General features: G+C 41.7%; 1 protein-coding gene across 4 annotated transcripts in view; it reads right to left on the bottom strand.

The window, feature by feature from the left end:
• Nucleotides 1–17500, bottom strand: part of LOC135099822 (carbohydrate sulfotransferase 11-like) — a 25233-nt gene extending 7733 nt beyond the window's left edge. For 2 of the 4 annotated variants that reach the window (XM_064002383.1, XM_064002384.1), the window contains exons 1-7: nucleotides 16957–17372; nucleotides 16622–16763; nucleotides 15848–15951; nucleotides 14595–14723; nucleotides 14197–14397; nucleotides 13209–13418; nucleotides 11479–12783 (exon numbers count right to left, since the gene is read on the bottom strand). In XM_064002383.1, the coding sequence (XP_063858453.1) occupies nucleotides 12582–12783; nucleotides 13209–13418; nucleotides 14197–14397; nucleotides 14595–14723; nucleotides 15848–15951; nucleotides 16622–16763; nucleotides 16957–17051 (1083 nt within the window). In that variant the 5' untranslated portion in view covers nucleotides 17052–17372 and the 3' untranslated portion in view covers nucleotides 11479–12581. The other 2 variants (XM_064002385.1, XM_064002387.1) reach the window with 2 other exon arrangements.

The following is a 17500-nucleotide window of genomic DNA, read 5'->3' as shown; positions in this document are numbered from 1 at the left end:
ATGATAGTAAAGATATTACAAGTAAGAAAAATGACCGAGGATTAACATGCAGTGCTGCAGGATGCTTCCATGTGAAGATTATACAATTACGCACATTAAAATGAAACATGAAAACATGAGACTGAGCCCAGTAAGGTCAAATTCAGACCACTAGGTGAGGGAGGGATGAGCATCAAACCCTACCACTGCACCATATGCATCCCTCTTGTCCCATAGCCTTCCCAGTGTCACTGTGAACATGACTGTAGCTTCTTCCTTATGAATGGATGTGACTGCTTATGTCAACTCTAGTCTCTTGACCAAATTTTTTATCTACTATTTATACAGCAATCAATGTCCCCCATGTAGCAATGTAGCCAAGATGAGGCATCTCAAGCTTCATGTTCACACACACATTCCTCACATCTCAACAGCCAAGCTGCACTCAAACAGTCATCAGTGATCACAAAGCAAGAGGATCAGTTGTGCAGCATAGTCTTTCTCTGCATCAGGGGCCAACCCCACACCTGCTTCACCTCTGTTGCACCATAAAAACTACCCTGCCTTGAACACACAAACACACACACACACAGATTGCAGCCAGGCAAGTTTCACCTCACTTTACTCTCCCAAGACTCCCACAGTTTACACTCTAAATCTTGTGAATCAGGAAAATAGCAACTCATGAACCACGCACCACCTCACTTGAGATGGATACAAATTTCCCACATCTTCACTCCTAAATCCTTGCACCCACCCACCACGCAAGCTACCTACAGGCTGCTACATTACATGCAAGACCTCTACAACATTCCCGCATCTAAATATTATTGAAAGTATTCAAGCACATCCTGATTTTGAAACTTTAAACGTTTCAGCTTCTCTGATCACAACCTCATATCTGTACCTTGCCCTATCACTGCAATCCCTCCTCAGGATCCCCCAAAGTGGCAGTGCCTCTGGTATTTTGCCTCTGCTAAGGAAGGCCTCTGCTGGGAAGGCCTGAGGAGGTATTATGCTGATTTTACTTGGAATGACTACTGCTTCCATGTCAGAGACCTATCTCTGTGTACTGAGCTCATAACAGAGGTGATAGTGTTTGCCATAGAGGCGTCCATTCCTTACTTTTCTTCTCGCCCTAAACCTTCCAAACCTTGGTTTAACACAGTCTGTTCTTGTGCTATACATGATAGAGAGCTAGCCCACAAAGGGTAATGGAGCCTTCTATCACCTGAATCTCATGCACTTTATATTTCTGCCAGAATCATACCAAGCCATACTAGCCATACTAGCCAAAAACTCTTTCATAAATAGAAAGTATCAAAATCTTTCAAGATCTAACTCCCCTCAAGATTTCTGGCACCTAGCCAAAAACATCTCCAATAACTTTGCTTCTTCATCTTTTCCTCCTTTATTTCAATCTGCTTCTTCATCTTCCCTCCTTTATTTCAGCTTGACAGCTGCCAGCTCGTCCATCTCTAAAACTGAATTCTTCGCTCAAACCTATGCTAAAAATTCTGCCTTGGATGATTAAGGGCTTGTTACTCTGTCTCCTCCACCCTCCAACTACTTCATGCTACCCATCAAGATCCTTTGTAGTGATATTTTCCATGCCCTTAATGGCCTTAACCCTCAGAAGGCTTATGGACCTGATGGGATCCCTCCTATTGTTCTCTAAAACTGTGCCTCTGTGCTTGTACCTTGCCTAGTCAAACTCTTTCAACTCTATCAACATCTACCTTTTCATCTTGATAGAAATTTGCCTACATTCAGCCTGTTCCTTAAAAGGGTGACTTCTAATTCCTCAAACTATTGTTCTATTGCTTTAATTTCCTGCCTCTCTAAAGTTTTTTAATCTATCCTCAACAGGAAGATTCTTAAACATCAATCATTTTACAACCTTCTATCTGATCATCAGCATGGTTTCTATTGAGGCCACTCAACTGGTGATCTGGCTTTCCTTACCGAGTCTTGGTCATCCTTCTTTATGGATTTTAATGAAACTTTTGCTGTTGCAATAGATATATCAAAAGCTTTTGATAAAGTCTGGCACAAAGCTTTGATTTCCAAACTACCTCCCTACAGCTTCTATCCTTCTCTCTGTAACTTCATCTGAAGTTTCCTTTCTCACTATTCTATTGCTGCTGTGGTAAATGGTCACTGTTCTAAATTTATTAAGAGTGGTGTTCCTCAGGGTTCTGTACTGTCACCTACTCTCTTCCTATTATTCACCACTGATCTAAATCAAACTTCTTGTCCTATCTGCTCCTACACTGATGATTCTGATCTCTCTAATTTCTGACTGGGGCAAAGTTAGTATTGTTCAGTGCCTCAAAAAACTCTATTCCTCCATCTATCCATCTCCATCTATGACACAACATTCCTGAAAACTATCCCCCTCTTCTTCATTGACACTCAACTGTCTCTCTCTTCTACACTGAACATCCTCAATCCATTCTTTACTTATGCAATAAAAACTCCATAAGCCAAGCTATATGGGGCAAGGTAGCCGACATTTATCCAAAAGTTTGGTTTATCCGACAATACACGTTTATTGTTATTTACAGCATATTTGCTAATACATTATGAGCACATTAGAAGCCCAAAATAAAATATAACAAATATAACAAATAACAAAATATGTTGTAAATAAATATTTACAACATATTTAATTATTACACACTTTTTTTTCTTTATGTAGGAAGGGCACTGGCCAAGGGCAACAAAAATTCAATAAAAAAAAATGCCCACTGAAATGCCAGTCCCATAAAAGGGTCAAAGCAGTAGTCAAAAATTGATGAATAAGTGTCTTGAAACCTCCCTCTTAAAGGAATTCAAGTCATAGGAAGGTGGAAATACAGAAGCAGGCAGGGAGTTCCAGAGTTTACCAGAGAAAGGGATGAATGATTGAGAATACTGGTTAACTCTTGCGTTAGAGAGGTGGACAGAATAAGGGGTGAGAGAAAGAAGAAAGTCTTGTGCAGCGAGGCCACGGGAGGAGGGGAGGCATGCAGTTAGCAAGATCAGAAGAGCAGTTAGCATGAAAAAAGCGGTAGAAGACAGCTAGAGATGCAGCATTGCGGCGGTGAGAGAGAGGCTGAAGACAGTCAGAGGAGAGGAGTTGATGAGACAAAAAGCTTTTGATTCCACCGTGTCTAGAAGAGCAGTATGAGTGGAACACCCTCAGACATGTGAAGCATACTCCATACATGGACAGATAAGGCCCTTGTACAGAGTTAGCAGCTGGGGGGGTGAGAAAAATTGGCAGAGACATCTCAGAACACCTAACTTCATAGAAGATGTTTTAGCTAGAGATGATATGTGAAGTTTCCAGTTCAGATTATAAGTAAAGGACAGACCGAGGATGTTCAGTGTAGAAGAGGGGGACAGTTGAGTGTCATTGAAGAAGAGGGGATAGTTGTCTGGAAGGTTGTGTCGAGTTGATTGATGGAGGAATTGAGTTTTTGAGGCATTGAACAATACCAAGTTTGCTCTGCCCCAATCAGAAATTTTAGAAAGATCAGAAGTCAGGCGTTCTGTGGCTTCCCTGCGTGATATGTTTACCTCCTGAAGGGTTGGACGTCTATGAAAAGATGTGGAAAAGTGCAGGGTGGTATCATCAGCGTAGGAGTGGATAGGACAATAAGTTTGGTTTAGAAGATCATTAATGAATAATAAGAAGAGAGTGGGTGACAGGGCAGAACCCTGAGGAACACCACTGTTAATAGATTTAGGAGAAGAACAGTGACCGTCTACCACAGCAGCAATAGAACAGTCAGAAAGGAAACTTGAGATGAAGTTACAGAGAGAAGGATAGAAACCGTAGGAGGGTAGTTTGGAAATCAAAGCTTTGTGCCACACTCTATCAAAAGCTTTTGATATGTCCAAGGCAACAGCAAAAGTTTCACCAAAATCTCTAAAAGAGGATGACCAAGATTCAGTAAGGAAAGCCAGAAGATCACCAGTAGAGCGGCCTTGACGGAACCCATACTGGCGATCAGATAGAAGGTTGTGAAGTGATAGATGTTTAAGAATCTTCCTGTTGAGGATAGACTCAAAAACTTTAGATAGGCAGGAAATTAAAGCAATAAGACGGTAGTTTGAGGGATTAGAACGGTCACCCTTTTTAGGAACAGGTTGAATGTAGGCAAACTTCCAGCAAGAAGGAAAGGTAGATGTTGACAGACAGAGCTGAAAGAGTTTGACTAGGCAAGGTGCAAGCACGGAGGCACAGTTTCAGAGAACAATAGGAGGGACCCCATCAGGTCCATAAGCCTTCCGAGGGTTTAGGCCAGCGAGGGCATGGAAAACATCATTGCGAAGAATTTTAATACGTGGCATGAAGTAGTCAGATGGTGGAGGAGAGGGAGGAACAAGCCCTGAATCGTCCAAGGTAGAGTTTTTAGCAAAGGTTTGAGCAAAGAGTTCAGCTTTAGAAATAGATGTGATAGCAGTGGTGCCATCTGGTTGAAGTAGAGGAGGGAAAGAAGAAGAAGCAAAGTTATTGGAGATATTTTTGGCTAGATGCCAGAAATCACGAGGGGAGTTAGATTTTGAAAGGTTTTGACATTTTCTGTTAATGAAGGAGTTTTTGGCTAGTTGGAGAACAGACTTGGCATGGTTCCGGGCAGAAATATAAAGTGCATGAGATTCTGGTGATGGAAGGCTTAAGTACCTTTTGTGGGCCACCTCTCTATCATGTATAGCATGAGAACAAGCTGTGTTAAACCAAGGTTTAGAAGGTTTAGGACGAGAAAAAGAGTGAGGAATGTACGCCTCCATGCCACACATTATCACCTCTGTTATGCGCTCAGCACACAAAGACGGGTCTCTGACACGGAAGCAGTAGTCATTCCAAGGAAAATCAGCAAAATACCTCCTCAGGTCCCCCCAACTGGCAGAGGCAAAACGCCAGAGGCACCTTCGCTTAGGGGGATCCTGAGGAGGGATTGGAGTGATAGGACAAGATAAAGATATGAGATTGTGATCGGAGGAGCCCAACGGAGAAGAAAGGGTGACAGCATAAGCAGAAGGATTAGAGGTCAGGAAAAGGTCAAGAATGTTGGGCGCATCTCCAAGACGGTCAGGAATGCGAGTAGGGTGTTGCACCAATTGCTCTAGGTCATGGAGGATAGCAAAGTTGTAGGCTAGTTCACCAGGATGGTCAGTGAAGGGAGAGGAAAGCCAAAGCTGGCGGTGAACATTGAAATCTCCAAGAATGGAGATCTCTGCAAAAGGGAAGAGGGTCAGAATGTGCTCCACTTTGGAAGTTAAGTAGTCAAAGAATTTCTTATAGTCAGAGGAGTTAGGAGAGAGGTATACAGCACAGATAAATTTAGTATGAGAGTGACTCTGTAGTCGTAGCCAGATGGTGGAAAACTCGGAAGATTCAAGAGCGTGGGCACGAGAGCAGGTTAAGTCATTGCGCACATAAACGCAGCATCCAGCTTTGGATCGAAAATGAGGATAAAGTAGGAGGAAACAGAAAAGGGGCTACTGTCAGTTGCCTCAGACACCTGAGTTTCAGTGAGGAAAAGAAGATGAGGTTTAGAAGAGGAGAGGTGGTGTTCTACAGATTGAAAAATAGATATTAGACCGCGAATGTTGCAGAAGTTAATGAAGAAAAAGTTGAGGGGGGGTGTCAAGACACTTAGGGTCATAGACAGAAAGGCAGTCCGACCTGGGGACATTTATGGTCCCCTCCCCATATGGGGACTCCGAGGCTGGTGTAGGAGTCGCCATGATGATTTTAAAATTTTTGAGTGAAGGGTGTGTGTGTTATTAGGTGCTTGTAGTTTTGTGTGGAGGAAGAGAGTTGTCTTTAGAGGGCAGGCTGTGACTGCCCCCTTGTGTTGTGAGACACAAAGGGAAACGTTCAGTGAGGTCACAGCTGGGTTTAATGATAAGTTCACAGCACCCCCTGAACAGTGCTTTAGACCTCACTGAGAGTAATTATCGTTTCGGCAGGTGTCTACTACTACTGTTATATACGCCTGCATTTTTTTTTTATGGCTTTCGATTTAATGACGGAACAATAACACTGTATATCTTCCGATTCACTTGGTAATACTTATAGGCCGTGCGGAGCCGCCGCCCCAATGTCCTTGACACGTGAATAATTATCCACAGGCCGCGTCTTGCTGGCCATTGTCAGGTCAGGTCAGGTCATTCGGGGATGTGGCAAAAGCGTGGAGAGATACTGCCAACACCCCTGGTACCCCTGAATTAGTCTGATTCCACTTTAGCAAGGACTGTATAGTAGGGCTGTAGAAGGACAGTCCACTCCAATCAATGGGCGAGCTGGTCGCCGCGCGAACGAAGCTCCGCCAAACGGCCAGAGGATTAAAATACTCAGCCGCCGCTGAGAAAAGTGACTTGTCGACTCGCGCAGCTTTTTATTCGCATATACGTTGCCAAGATGGATATTTGACCATGCTCACCAGTGTACTGTTCAAATAATTACAAACGGAATAAGAATTTGTCCTTTTTTTCGCTGGCCTAAGGATCGTGAGAGGAGAGGCAACTTTTTTTTAGACTCGGGGTTCCTCTTTACTTTATGTGATGAACTCATAATGTACCTGAGATCTGTATCATTGTTACTGTACTGGACTTTCCAGGTGGTAGGTTATGTAGCAATCTAATGTTTACATGTCACTGTGAGCTATTCATGGTCTTTCCTTGAATGCAGCTTGTTACCGCCGAGCGGATGAAAGACCGCCGAGGGGGTGAAAGTAGTTGTTGAGCAAGCGTATACTAATAACATGATCTGTGTTATGAGAGTTAAAGTGAACTAGTATATGAAGCATGGGTAACACTAAGGAAACTAAGTTAATTAGGGCAGAGATTAAGGAAACTGAATTCATTATAGTAGTTAATTGCAGTAGTGAAGTTATGTGAGAGGAACTAGCTGTGGAGAGCTTGGCTGCAGAGAGGTAGTGAGAGTCGTGTTTACGTGGTCAAGTTGATGACATGGCGCGCAGGTTAGATAAGACACAGAGAGATCTCCGTAGAGGAATGAGTCACCCGGGAACTATTGCTGACCTGAGGGTAAGATGGGCAGGTGTGAGGCGCCGGCCGCCGAGGCCCAGCAGGAACGAAGTCCGGAGGGACAGATTCCTCTGTACCGCCACCGAGTTAGGGTGTGACTACTCCAGAAAAGATCGGACCACTATAATACAGATGCAGGTGTTGCTTGGTGACAGGCCTCCTTAAGATCCCAAACACGTGAGTTCTACATCTGTATTACGAGGGATCGATTGCCCTAATTAGCATAATCCATGATTTGTGATGCATTATGTTGATACAGTATGTATCAACAGTATGCACGTCTTATGTTTATTATGTATGTCTCCTGGTTTGACCGAATGCAATAAACGATTCGCGTCACCGTGTGGGTCTAAAATCCTTTAGCTGCCTTCGGGCTGCTACACAGCTCATAAATTTTCACATAATCAAGTGTGATGTGAAGGTGGCTACAGTGTGGAATTACCTGCCGCAGTGTTAGCTCACCAATCATGTCAGCATTCAAGTCCACTCTGCATTAATATCTTAGCAGTATGTTTCAGTATTAAGATCTTATAGCTTATAGAAAGGAAGACCAAGGTACGATTTCTAGACATTAACATCCAGATCACTTAGGGCAGTCAACGAGACAAGCCTGTGAATGTTGTCTCCCTTATCCTTTTTGCCCAAAGCCCAAATGCCATGACTTATGATTAAGTCTTGTGATTAAGCCTGCATGGTAATGACTAAGCAGGCAAACAATGATTGGCTATATAACATTAAGTACTGGGTCAAGAATTAATTAGATTACACGAGGCAAATACAATATTCACATTACTGCCTTTAATTTACGGATGACATCACGACATGCGTTGTTAATTAAGGAAATTCACATGAACTTCAGGAGATTATTTTACAGTTATACAAAAAATACAATAGGGTTGAGAATTAATATGAAGCAAGTAAAAGTTTTCAACAACTTTATACGAGACAAAGAAATCAGAATCGAGAATGGGTTCATAGAATGTGTTAGAAATATACAACATATATATTTAGGAAGGATGAAAAATAGTTTGAGCCCAGAACATGAAAAATATATAAACAGAACGATAAGAATAGGATGGAGTGCCTTTGGGAAACTAAGCAATGTAATGGAGAGTAATCTCCCACTCTCAATAAGAAAAGTATATAGGTGATCTGTGCATTTTACCATACATACGGCAAAGAGCTGGAGCCTAATTAAAGCCTACTACTGTACAAAAATACATTATTTGTTAAAACAGTTATGAAACTTTGGAAGTATACCATAAAAACAAACGAAATGTGAGGTAGGCGTCTTAAAAATCATTTACATGGATAAGCAAAGAGAGTTAGTGCCCATAAAAAAAAAAAAAAATTGTACCAGTTTACTAATATCAAGGGGATTCTGGATATCCAAGTATAGAGTCCTTGCTAACATTACCATACGTAGCTTTACTACAAAATGTGGGACAATAGACTAAAGTGAGTGTTGTGGAATTTTTCATCTGGAGAGAGATTAGATGGGTGATATAGTACCTACAGCTTTGGTTATTAAAGGAATTATTGTTGTGTTACACTCAGTTATATCATACTTTAACATAATGCATAAATTTATTGTTCCTGCAGCCAAATCTTAAACAGTGAAGTTAGTGCGCATTACTCAAGAAAATTTAGCTCTCAAATGATGCAGGTAATGGTAAACAAATGCGAGCGAGAGTAATGTTACCCTCTAGCCACTAGAGGCGCCTCCGTCGCGGGGAGGACAAAAATAAATAAAATAAATAAATAAATAAATAATAATAACAACAACATTGAATGGACCGTCCTCCTAGTACACAGAGTCCTTGACTCTTAATTAGTCGCACCCTGTCCCCTGGGCTAGCCAGTCATGCTCTGTATTTTTTTTTTTTTTTTTTTTTATCCACTGAAGCCGCTCTACGCAGTATTTACTGTTTCCTTAAGAACCTGGACAGTCATATAGTGGCTTCCTGTGCCCCCTGGGATAATCCCATCGTTTTGTTTTATTCTATTTAATTATTTATATTTTTTGTGTAAATAATGAGCACCGTGGCGGTGCTCATATAAATATCATATAAATATGAGCACCGTGGTGTGTCAGGCCTGAATTACGCCAAAGCCGAAGCATGGAAGTGGTAGCAGTGGTTGCGCTCTTTCCCATTTTCTTTCTTCCTACAGTTCATGAAGCACGTCCCTCACTTCCCTTCTCTTAGAAAAAAAAAAGGGGGGAAAACATTTTCTTCTAGGGGTACTATGATGCAGGAGAAGAAGGTAAAGAAAGTAAAGTATTATACCCCATAACAAGCATAAATTAAGTCATTATTTTCTACTCAAATATACTTCACATTTGCCCATCAGCTATCCCGGACAAGGTTGCAACTTATAAACATGTTAGACACACGATATCCATCTCTCACATTTCCTTGATGAAAGATGATCAGTAGTGACGCTCTACCACACTCCTCCACTCTCGACGGGTTACGTGTCACAATAACAGCCAAACATTTCCAACACAAACCAAGCTAACTTCAAACAAAGATAGTAATAAAACACATACTAGTAAAACATGGTCCTCAAATAAAGATACTTATAGAAACATTGTAATAAAAAAAAAGGCACTGACAAGCAGGAGCATCTTATCAAGGAGAGCAAGCACCACCACCCACCCAACCACAAGCAGGAATGTTGAACGCACCAGCCAGTCCAGTACGCTGGCCACTCCCTGCCTGCTTTGATGCACCCCGCTAACCTTCACGGGCCTAACCTTCATATTCAATATTCACACAACCCTTGCTGAACTGGAGCCATCAAGAGGGAAAAAACAACTCATCAGATGACATCACACGGAGAGGGAAGTAAGGTGGGATGGAGTGGGAGGGATAGAGAACCAGAGAAGGCGGGCTGCGAAAGATGAGAAGCGTGGTGAAGGGAATTAATGACTTCTAATGACAGTACGAAATTCCTTACTTCACATGAGAAACTCCAGTCGATTTTATAACGCAAAAATAAGACTCTTCAGACGAACTACTCGACCATTCACTTACTAAGATGATTCCACTGAAGCATAAGAAACTATAAAGTAAAAAAGGTATTTCTTGATGATAAATTCAGTGTAATTGAACCTATCGTGGAAGGTCGTAATTTGCGGCCTTAGGAATGGCCTCACGAGTGGCAGCGCATGACTGGAGGGATCAGCTGTAAGGATACCATGAAATACTAATATGCCGCTATCCACAAATCCCAGTTATAAACAAAAGAAAATCATCTCAATGTTCACTCTTGACTGGTGCAGCGCTCGCTTGACTTCGAAAGTATCGAATTTCTCCACACTCGAGTGTTATTACAACCATACTAGACACGTGCCTCCCAATTTTTTTACGTTTAGGGCAGTCAGCAAGGTCATGACATGCGAGTTTCGTGCTTGTATGTAACACGGATGTGATAACCGGATTAACCACAAAGATATAAAGAACAAGTAACAGGAAAAGTATACTTAAATTTGTTAGCAGGTATAATCTAGTTTATCAACGAGTATTATTAAGTTAACGAGAACAACTCCATTAATGAATATCATTAAATGGAAGAGCTCAATTAAGTTTACTAGTATCATTACTTAACGAGTACAATAAGTTGATTTACAGCGTACAAATTGTTACGAATTTTATTACGTGAACTCTTGAATTTTATTGTAAGCGTCTTGTTCGGTCATTTATTTCCTAAAATGAATTTTTTTTTTATAATTTGTGTTGACTGCGAATGATATAAGTACCTAACAGTTTGTGATGGTAATCGCTTCACAGATTCGAATCACCAAATGAACCAAAGCTCGGTTTCTTTTTCCTGTGGATATTCTCTCTCTCTCTCTCTCTCTCTCTCTCTCTCTCTCTCTCTCCTAAATATAACAAACGAACACAATGGAAAAGAAACAAAACCAGATGTTATGTTGGTCCTTACAAGGCTGTTCATGGGAAGTCCCGATATCTAACCTGAAGCAACTCGAGCAAGTTGTGTATGATTGTCAAGTCAAAAAGACTCCTCCAGATAAAAAACATAACACTTAAAAATACATAATGGACATACCAATTAGATAAGAGCACAATATAACAAACCTCAAGACAACACGTTTGGTCTTCCCTAGACTGATTTAACTAGTCACTGATAATAGATTCGTTATAACTTTACAGTATAAAGGAAAAAAATATAAAATCCACTGTGTGTGTGTGTCATTGGGTGGGGGTTCCAAATGTTTGTTAGTACCGTAATGTAAAAAAAATAAAAATAAAATAAATAAATAGATAAATAAACTTCATAAAAAAAAAAAAAAAAACTACCGTGTAGGGAAGAGAAATGTCAAATTTACGAATATTTTTCTCTGTGGGGTTAGTGTAAATTTTACTATAATTCCTTATTGCAATAATGTATTGAAACCAGTTGGAGGCAGTTTCATCCAGTCAGTACCTTCTGCTGAGTCTGGCTTCCCTTTGTTGTGTTGCACGTGCTCCTTGTACGCAAACTTTCTCCATCGACATCATCTCCACACAGTCACGGCGTCAAGGTTACGGAAAACTCTGAAGGTCAGAGGTGACAGCATGAACAGGTCTGCCCTCCAACCCGTTCCAGGAGATGCAGAGGCAATTGCTCCCAGCCACTGGCAACCAACCGTCAGCGACTGTCATCCTCCCGACCTCCACTGGCAGCAGTCTTAAGGCAGCAGTGAACCAGAGATGCCATGTAACCCCGCTGCCGGACGCTGAAGCAAAGACTACGTAGCCGTGAACAAAAGGACGGTTTGAGGAAAAAAAAAAAAAGACATACGCACGTGAGACAAGACACAAGTTCAGCAATTCTATAAATATACAATTAGTAAGACCCAAAGAAGACACATTAACTCGAAATTCCTTGGTAAGCACACATACACACACACTGATGTTGCCATAGCAAGGTATTCACACTTTTGATTAAACTCATTATACATAAGGTAAATATAATGATGTACAATTTCGATTAGTTTATTTCAGTAGTGTAAAGAGCAGATACACTAGTACATGTCTGCGACCTTTTTGTCTTCCAGTCAAATAAGGAAGATGAAACTCATTTCAAATGTTCGAACATTTTTTTCCCTGAATTAATTATCACAGCCTACATACATATACATACATACATACATACATAATCACAGCCAGAAAAAATATACAAGTAAGTTTCTATTATTAATTAACTTTTTTTAGATGGCGGAAAATTTTCCCTCTATGAACAATTATCACAGCTAACATACACACACACACACACACACACACACACACACACACACACACACACACACACACAAATAAAAAATGCTATTAAACGATCAACATCACAAACGCTCAGCTCCGAGAAAACAACATAAACACATCAAGTACGTAGTACACTTATAAAAGAGAGCTAGTAATGTAGGAAACATCTGACGAAGTGAAAGAGGTAGTAATAACCTTGCGGGAAACAGGTGTGTAGTGACTGGTGGCCTGAATGAGAGGATGGATGGTGAAAGGTCTCTCTCTCTCTCTCTCTCTCTCTCTCTCTCAGCTCACACGGCCTAGGATGGCGCCTGCAGTGTAGTTAAACATCTTGAAGTCATTTTGGTAAACACTGATGATCTTTTGAAGCAGTGACGGCTCCAGTGTAGAGTAGTATTGCTGGAGAAGGCTGTGCGTATTTCCCTTCCCTCTGTTGTTGTTCTTCGTGAGAAGAGTCATGTCCACCAGCTGATCCATCCCGCTTGCCCTGGCCACGCCACGGGGAAGTGAGAAATGTTTAGTCCAATGACCTTAGCCGGGATCCGAGACCACGAATGATTATGTATTTGAGAGAGAGAGAGAGAGAGAGAGAGAGAGAGAGAGAGAGAGAGAGAGAGAGAGAGAGAGAGAGAGAATATTACTTTCACTTTTACAGAGGTACAGTTACACGCTTCTTGATCCATTTTCTTCCCGTCTCTACTGAACGAAATGTCAGAGAGAGAGAGAGAGAGAGAGAGAGAGAGAGAGAGAGAGAGAGAGAGAGAGAGAGAGAGAGAGAGAGAGAGAGAGAGAGAGAGAGAGAGAGGTTGGGGCAGAAAGGCCCATTAATTATTTCAGCCCCAATGATTCATTCGTAATAAACTAACACACGTGAATAGTAACATGAACACGAGTAGCACCCAATCAACTCACCTCATGATGTAGTGTAGATCCTCGTTGTAGGTCTCTGTGAGCACCACGGCCGTATAGTTGATATGACACAGGCCGCACTGCAAGGACACGGGACGCCAGTGTGGGTCGTATTCTTGCGGCGGCCGAGACACCAAATAACTGACAAACTCGCGGAATGTTGGCACCACCCGCAGCGTCCCGTTAATATGAAACATATGCTTCCTAGAGAAACTGAAAAATAAGATAAATAAAATTATAATAATAACAAGTGGAGGAAGAAGGAAAAGGTGTTCATACATCACTTGTCAGACAGCATTTTATCACCACGAACTACTATGCGTTACTTATTGAAAAAAAAGAAATATAATGTAGGGCGCTCCGTTCCGTTGTGTTGAGCGTTTTTCCTCTAAGAATCTATCATTTGACATATTCTGCGAGGAGACTATCAGTAGATTAAGGTTGATAACCGCAAAACAATGGAACTGAGTACTTAAGTTAATCGACTTTTTTTTTACTTTTTTTTTTATAACGATTCTAGTGACAGATTAATAAGATTTATATATCATCAATACAGTAGAACGTTGATTTAACGCGTCGGGGTCCACAAGAGTAAGCTTTAAATAGATTTTGCAGTAAATTGAAATATTGTTTTAATGAAAAGTTCTTGTGGTTGGAAAACGCGCTCATGATCGAAATTATTCGTTTTAAATATATTTGGTCTTTCTTTTAGGTGTCGTTTTAAATCGATAATCTTAAATCAATTTGCATTTAACCGATGCTCAACAGAAAAAGAAAATTTGGGGGGAGTCTTGGAAGTCCCTGTGGCTTTTGAAAATAGTCATGGTGAGAAAAGTGTTTTGAATACGTCAGACTGCACCAATGAACACATTTTCTTCTATAATGTGCGTGTATTCATCAAATTGCGGAAATAATGTTAATTACATTAAGCATGCCCATGCATTTGTTTCCCATTTGTTTATAAGCATACAAAGAAGCGTGAGGCTCGAACCTGAGCCCACGGGTGTGCCGGAGAATTTGCGGGCCGTACTCTCTGGCCTGGCTAGTGACGTGTGTCTGGTCCTCGATCCTGTCACGGTACGCCGACAACAGGCGCTCCAGAGGATGCCTAGCCATCAGTGCCTTCAGGAACAGTGGCGACCTGGACACCTCCCGGAACCTCTCCTTTGTAGGGTTCAGCACCTCCAGCAACCTGATAAATATTTATGCAACTAAGGACGCTAATACAGGTGTTTGACACTTGCCTTTTCTCATTAATTCTTATATTTCTGGTTGACTCAACATGTGAAAAAATACTTTCGTGTATCACAGCAAAAGCAGAATGATATGGGTGTCGGATGTTCGTTTCCCCTTCCCCTCTATAATGACTTCGCCGCCAATGTGGCTTACTTGTAGAACTTTTTGGTTTTCAGGACTTCAGTGTTGTTGTAGTGGTGAGCCAAGATGGAGTTCCAGGTGGTGGAGCCTGCCTTGAACACCACGCACACCATCAGCTGGTGGTCCTCCAACACTTGGGTCCTGCCGGGCACGAGGGCGGCTCAGCGTGCACCACAATTACCTACACAAGTTACACGAAACCCACACGCTCAAGCGTTTCTGAGTCTTATCCCGACGACTTAAGCAATCTCTAGGGCAACAATTCTCAACCAGGCGGTAAATTTATCCCTTGGTGGTAAAAAAAATTATATAGCGGGGATAAATAATTTATGTACCTCATAACTGAATAATAGTTTTATTCAATTTTGTAAAATGAGAGAGAGAGAGAGAGAGAGAGAGAGAGAGAGAGAGAGAGAGAGAGAGAGAGAGAGAGAGAGAGAGAGAGAATGTTAAGTAATTCACCAAGGTTTGATCACGAGCGGACCCGCGACCACCAGCCGTTACCCTTTCAGTGCGAGCTCAGAGCTCATTATTACAAATCATTGTGTAAGACTGTGCCCTCACACACCACACACGCCATTCCCTTGGCTAGGGTAGACAGTAACTGCCCCACTTGTCAGCGGAAAAAATCCCAGAGGTGACCAGCCCCTATTGGGATTTGAACCTACGTCAGCCACGGCGGCTAACACAGACTACTAGTGTGTGTGTGTGTGCGTATATATATATATATATATATATATATATATATATATATATATATATATATATATATATATATATATATATATATATATATATATATATATATATATATATATAATAAAAAGACTTTCTGACCTTGTTTTCTGTCCCTAATGATGGCGGTGATCTTTTTTTTTTTTTTTTTTATGGAAATAAGAGGGTAAATGGGTAAATGGATAAATACATCAAGCCGAGGGGTTTCATGATTGAGAAAAGGTTGAGAATCCCTGATCTAGAAGTTAAAGGAGTTTTTGAGGTTTTTAAAAATTATTTTAGTGGTAGTTTAGCATTACACCCTCAATGGGAAAAAAAAAACAAACAACCATGAGAACTTGATTAATCACCTCTGTAGCTTTTGACAACAGTCCTTGTGAGAGAACAACGTGTTTCAAAATAAGAACTAGGCTTCTATTTGATTTTACAAGTACTAACTAGGAAACAAACGTAAGCCATATGCAACCACTGTGCTGTTAAGTGAAGAGAAATTTAATGTGATGGAAGTGCGTGGGAGGCAACGTGCTTACCTCAGTCGCGTCGCCTCGTCCATGGCAGCGGCAGCAACCTCGCTGGGAACAGGCATCTCCTCGCACACCCGCCTCAGCCACGCCAGCCGCTCCTGCATCCGTCTCTGAGAGACGAGAAAGACAGGCTGAGTGTATAGGAAGCATGGACAGCGAAGGTATATCTCAGCGTATTAGCCAAAGTTGTCTGAATGGAGAATACGTCAAAAAGAAATTAGTAAAGATAATCACTAGTTATCTCGGAAAATCTGTTTGTTCTTTCACATGAAAGAAAAAAAAAGTGGCTGAGAGAGAGAGAGAGAGAGAGAGAGAGAGAGAGAGAGAGAGAGAGAGAGAGAGAGAGAGAGAGAGAGAGAGAGAATGACTTTGAACACACACACACACACACACACACACACACACACACACACACACACACACACACACACACACACACCTGGAAAGTGACTACTGCTAACAAAAGATAAAAAGGAAAAATAAATCAAACAAAAAATCAATCAAGTGGTTATCCTTGACAGCCACCCTGGCATGGGGGAGCGACCAGCAGCAGCATGCTGATGAAGGTTTGAATAAAATACGAATAGTGAAAGCCATGACAACAAAAGGAAGAACATATAATCACCATAATCATCGAAACTCTTAAAGGATTCAGTACATTTAGTACATTTACTTTACAAATCAATATGCGTTAACAATGATTAATGAACAGACATAACAGTTTGGTTGTCAGTAGCCAAGGGGACAATGTTATTTGATGCACTGTGCAACAGAACTCACCGGCAGTTTCTGTACAGGGCGGCGAGAACTGGTCAAGAGGAGGAGGAAGAACGCGCTGGTGAGCAACACAAGGAAGGACTTCACCAGCCGCCAAGGCGAGGGCGCGGCGGCCACACTGCTCAGCCTCACCATGGCGAGGCACCTGCAGGAGAAAGCCCAACGAATATTCCATCAGCAACAACACAGACTATTCATTGATGGTATAACCATCAATGAATACCATTATTGCCACAAAGATCATTATGCGTAAAATCCACAGGGTAAAGGTATCAAGCAGGTGTCAAAGGAGGAAGTGGGACCAGTGTGGCAATCTGGCACAGAACAGTCACAGTTACCTCATCGCTGGCTCATCAGATGACTCAATCACCTTCACGTTACGCAAACACTCGCCATCTCCACCAGACGCATTATTTACAAGGTCACCAATCATTATGGCAAACCTGTACAGTCTGAATATCGGAAAACAACACTTACAGGTTCTGTATAACTGGTACCACAAAACAGAGCCATGTACTCATAATTTTGTGCATCGGAGTGACAGAGAAACTTCCGCGGCGAGGTGGAGTGGAGGTGATGACCTGCAGCACCACCAGAGCACCTCCCCAACACGGCGCTGGAGGGTTAATGGCGGTAATCTGCATCTAGAGGCGGTAATAGCACGTGCACCGAAAAGGAGAAAAAAAAAGCTACATGGAACCTTTGGTGTACGAGAGAACACACACACACACACACACACACACACACACACACACACACCAGGTGTACCTTCCGATCCCAGTCGTAGGCTGAACTGAGCGCAGTGAACATGAACTTCACTGAGCCGCTGAGCGGCGTCTGGGAGCTGCAACGATGCCATGTCTCTTTAGACTTTTTTTTTTT

Source organism: Scylla paramamosain, chromosome 4 (assembly GCF_035594125.1).
Source record: "Scylla paramamosain isolate STU-SP2022 chromosome 4, ASM3559412v1, whole genome shotgun sequence".
Taxonomy (NCBI): Eukaryota; Metazoa; Arthropoda; class Malacostraca; order Decapoda; family Portunidae; genus Scylla; species Scylla paramamosain.
This window is presented reverse-complemented; position numbering and strand designations above follow the sequence as displayed.